Source organism: Egretta garzetta, unplaced genomic scaffold, assembly GCF_000687185.1.
Source record: "Egretta garzetta isolate BGI_Z169 unplaced genomic scaffold, ASM68718v1 scaffold326, whole genome shotgun sequence".
Lineage (NCBI taxonomy): Eukaryota > Metazoa > Chordata > Aves > Pelecaniformes > Ardeidae > Egretta > Egretta garzetta.
In genome coordinates this window covers 3174915-3178976 of record NW_009260026.1, presented here as the reverse complement: position 1 = coordinate 3178976, position 4062 = coordinate 3174915, and the positions used below count along the sequence as shown (strand labels likewise).

The 4062-nt window shown below is 38.0% G+C and overlaps 1 protein-coding gene across 2 annotated transcripts in view; it reads left to right on the top strand.

Annotated features, from left to right (window-relative positions):
• The first annotated feature begins 2647 nt into the window (after positions 1–2647).
• Positions 2648–4062, top strand: part of SLC49A4 (solute carrier family 49 member 4) — a 49715-nt gene continuing 48300 nt past the window's right edge. For both annotated transcript variants that reach the window (XM_035896320.1, XM_035896319.1), the window contains exon 1: positions 2648–2736. In XM_035896320.1, the coding sequence (XP_035752213.1) occupies positions 2678–2736 (59 nt within the window). In that variant the 5' untranslated portion in view covers positions 2648–2677. The remainder of the gene's footprint in view (positions 2737–4062) is intronic.

The window sequence follows — 4062 nt, the reverse complement described above, 5'->3', positions numbered from 1 at the left end:
TCTAATACAGTGCTTGCCTGACAGTCTTTTACTTGTTCACTTTGGTGTCATCACTTTCAACATGCAGCTTTAACCAAAGGAATTTTTAGGGGTGTGTTTACATGCTAAAGTGGGAAAAAAAAAAGGCCAAAGAATAATCTGTGCAATCAAAAGATTTTAAAGTGATACATTACAATGTATAGTATTCAAGATGAGGACTTCAAAGAATGTTTGGAGAGATCAAACATACTTGATTGTGAGGCTTTAAGTGATAATTTTAAAACAAAATGACCTGCTGTGTAAGGTTGACATTAAAGATAAACCTAGAATTAGGGCTGGGGGAAAACTTCGGCATCCAATTCAGTTTTCATTGACTTGTGTGTGGTTTTTCTTAGGAAACCTTTCTGCAGATTTAAATTAAAACTTTTTCTTGGTTTGTGTTTTTTGGTTTGGGGATTTTTTTAAAAAAAAATTAAAAATCAAATAGAGGTTTTTTTATTTGGAAACACTTCTCATGTTTTGTGGTGATTTAAACTTAAATTTCTGCCCTGTGAGCAGGACCTTCCAGGCTGGCTGTCTCTGTTGTTGTGTTTTCTGAAAGGCAGAACGTGCTGTGTTTTGTGAAATGTAGTTCAAAAAGGCCATGGTTTACATTGAAAATACAAGGTGATATGTACATTACTGGAGCTTTCCTGAAACATTGCAGCAGCATTTCCAAATGGAAAACTTCAGATTTTTCAGTTAAAAGAATTGTGTTTTGATTTTTCAGTCAATAAAATTCTAATTTTCATTGTGTACAAGTTCTCCTTGTGCACAGAAGTAATGCTAGCAAGGATTCATTTTCCAGGAGAAAAGGCAAAAGCATCACATACGCGATCCTGATACAAATAATTGCCCCCCCAACATATGCAGTGTGGTAATACAGGGTTAAGCATGCCATGTCCAGGCGCACATGGTGGCCCAGCAAACATGAAGAACAACAGGATTTTGAACAGCCTTATTATCCGTACATTTAGTTAGGGCGCTCTGTTCACGAACAGTTGAAAAACCAGTTTAACAGCAACATGTACTGGCTGAGTGCAGAGTCAAGCAAGTCAGTCTGGATGGGCATTAGAAATCCTTTAAGGAAGCAAATCTTCTCGGCTGATGATGCTTCTGCAGGGCACGAGGGATGTGAGGTGTCCTTCAGAGTCCCAGGACTGCGGGTTGCATTCCTTCTGTTAATGACTGAGCCATACCAAAGGAAGTCATGCTTCCATTTCAGAAAACCTGTAACGCAAAATTCTTTTTGTTTGGGTTGTCTTGAGCCAGGCTGATGGAGAGAGGAGCTGTCTGTTGGTTTGGTTTGTGCAATGTCCAGCACAAGGAGTTGCATTCCTGTGAGTGAGGTTCATGAAGAGCTGTTGCAACAAGAGCGAAGTGATGTCTCATCCTCTAAAATTACATTTTAGTAAAATACATGCTCTAAAACCCCCATAAACGTCACATGAAGACAAAATACTTACTGCGACTACTGTTTGAATTGTACTGATTACAGAAGTCATTAACATAGAGGGAGCGCTTCTCTGAAAATTAGCAGGTTTAGAAAGAATCAAAATTGTTTGTTTGCTAGGTGGGTTATCACAGGGAATTATTCTTTTTCCATCTGTGTTTTGGGTAGTCACTAGTTTCATCTAAAAGTTACAGGTACTGTGTGCTTGTTATCATTAAATTGTTTTTATTATGCTCTGCTAAGAACATGAAAGCCCTTTATTTTCTGTTTATTGCTGTGAAATTGTTTCAAGTTTTATGGCTCCACAGATACAGACTGTATCAGTGGATTTTAATTGTGCATATTTATTATTTTGGTGTTTTACAAGATTCTGGAGGTTAAGCCCCTCAGCTGTCACCGTTCTCTTTCTGTTTGCTGCTGGTGGAAACACCTTCGCAGCAGCAAGTAAACGGCTGGCGAAAGGAATTGCAGCACTGAGATAAAGTTGTTTCTAATCTAAGTGCTTCTCAGTTGTGCATCGCAGTATGAGGAAAAAACATATTCAAGGAATCAGTCAATTGTAGCTTTTTTCTGTTGTACTATATTTACAACCTCTGACAATTTGAGCTGAGCACAGCAAAAACCTGGCCTAATTGCAAGGACTGCAAAAAAATATTTGCACTTTTTTTTCCCCCCTGGATACATGGTTATTTCTTCAGGATAAAATGCAAATCTGCATTATGAAGGTAAACCATAACAGTTCTGTGCCTGTGTTCATTAGATGGTTGGAAAAGAATGCACGAGTCCAGATCTTTCTTTGGATCTACCTAGATTTCAGATCACACACTAGAGCATATTCCTTGATGCTTCTAATGCTGAAGGGAATATTGTACATTTTTATGGTACTTTTGATATCACTTTTCACTTCCACAAATGTCGGTATGATTTTGGGTACAGTCCTGTGTGATAGTGTGCCAAGAGTACGCCTTTGTAATTCTGGAGTGTAAGTATAGAAAATAACACAGCATTTCATAATGTATCTGTAATTCATATTGGCACCAAAGTGTTCATGAGTTGAAAGAGATATGCATTACTTCTGTGAGACTGCATGTAAATATATGTGTATTTAGGCAACTTTTTTTTGCAACATTGCTGACTTAACTTGTAAAATACTGTTGTTTTTTCATCTTAGGTCTGAGGGTAACTGTCTTACTAACATCATCCCTCATGGTATTGGGAGCTGGCCTGAGATGTGTTCCAGTTTCAGACCTAGAAATTAGGAAGAAGTAAGTGAATTAGTTATTTTTAATATATATATTTTATACTTTCTGTTAATAAAATTTTTTTGCTGCTACTGCAAAGAAATGTTAATACAAATTTTCTGTATGAATTTGATATACCAAATGTTTGTTGTGTGGATGTGGGCTTACATGCTATTTTGCTTCTTAAATTGATTTTTCTAGTCCTTCTTCTACATAGTATCTGAAGATCAGAAAGCCCTTTACAAACCTGAGGTAATTAAGCCTCACCCCATCCTGCATAAGTAATACTAATCTGCTTTGCAAACAAGGAAGCAGAGCTGTAGAGAGGCTCAGAAACTGGCCCAAGATCACACAGGGAACCATGCCACAGAACTCCAAAATATGTAATTTGTATGCAAATGTTAAATAATTAGTTCGTTTCTCATATTGGATGTATGGGATTGTGCAGTGAGACAGATGAATTTACACAAAATGGCCTTTTTCATGTAGTCTCTGCCAGTCTGCATTCCAAAGTAGTCTTGTGCTTTCTCTGTGGTTGAAATGAATGCCTTCTGCACACAGGCAACTTAAGAGTTTGTGATAGAGACAGATTCCTTCCTAAAAATCACACAATCCAAACAGTTACATTGTCCCATCAATGTATCCTGAATGTGGGAATCCTGAACGTGGGAATCCTCGGTAAGTACAGGAGCTGCACTCATTTTGTACAGCCAGGGAATACAGATCACTTGTTGTTCACTTACTGTTCACTTACCTTTCTTTGCCTCTCATGCTGGAAGAGGAGGGAATGCAGGCATTACTACATTTTGCTGCTTCTTTAAAAACAGTTCACTAGTTATGCTTGCATAATAGGTAAGCACTAAGAAAAGAACTTATTTATAAAAGGTTTTTATGTGGGTTTTTTTCTCTTGGACAATAGTCAGCTTCCAGACAGTCCTTGTATTATTTCAGCAAGTTCCTTTTTTTTTTTTTCCTTAGTATTGCTTACCCTGAAAATCAGCTTGGAAACCTTTGAGAAAGAAAATGCTTGGTGTGAAGTAGAAGGCAGATGACTGGGTACCATGGGTAGAATAAAGGAAAAAGTTCAGAGAGAGGGCTGAGAATGTAGTAAATACATTGATTGTAAAACTATCCCCGATCAGGAGTAAGTAGCCAGTAGGTAATGAATGACTTAGTAAACTAAGTGCAGTGTGGTGAGTAGGGGTGATGCAATTTCAGTTATTAGGCCCTTAATGAGCATATAAGGAAACCCAAGGCACTCATGATGTTACTTGCCCAGCGTTGCCCGTTTCAACGCGGTGTTCAAGGACTTTGTGAGCAGAGGCAGCTGAACCAACCATGTTGTGCTAC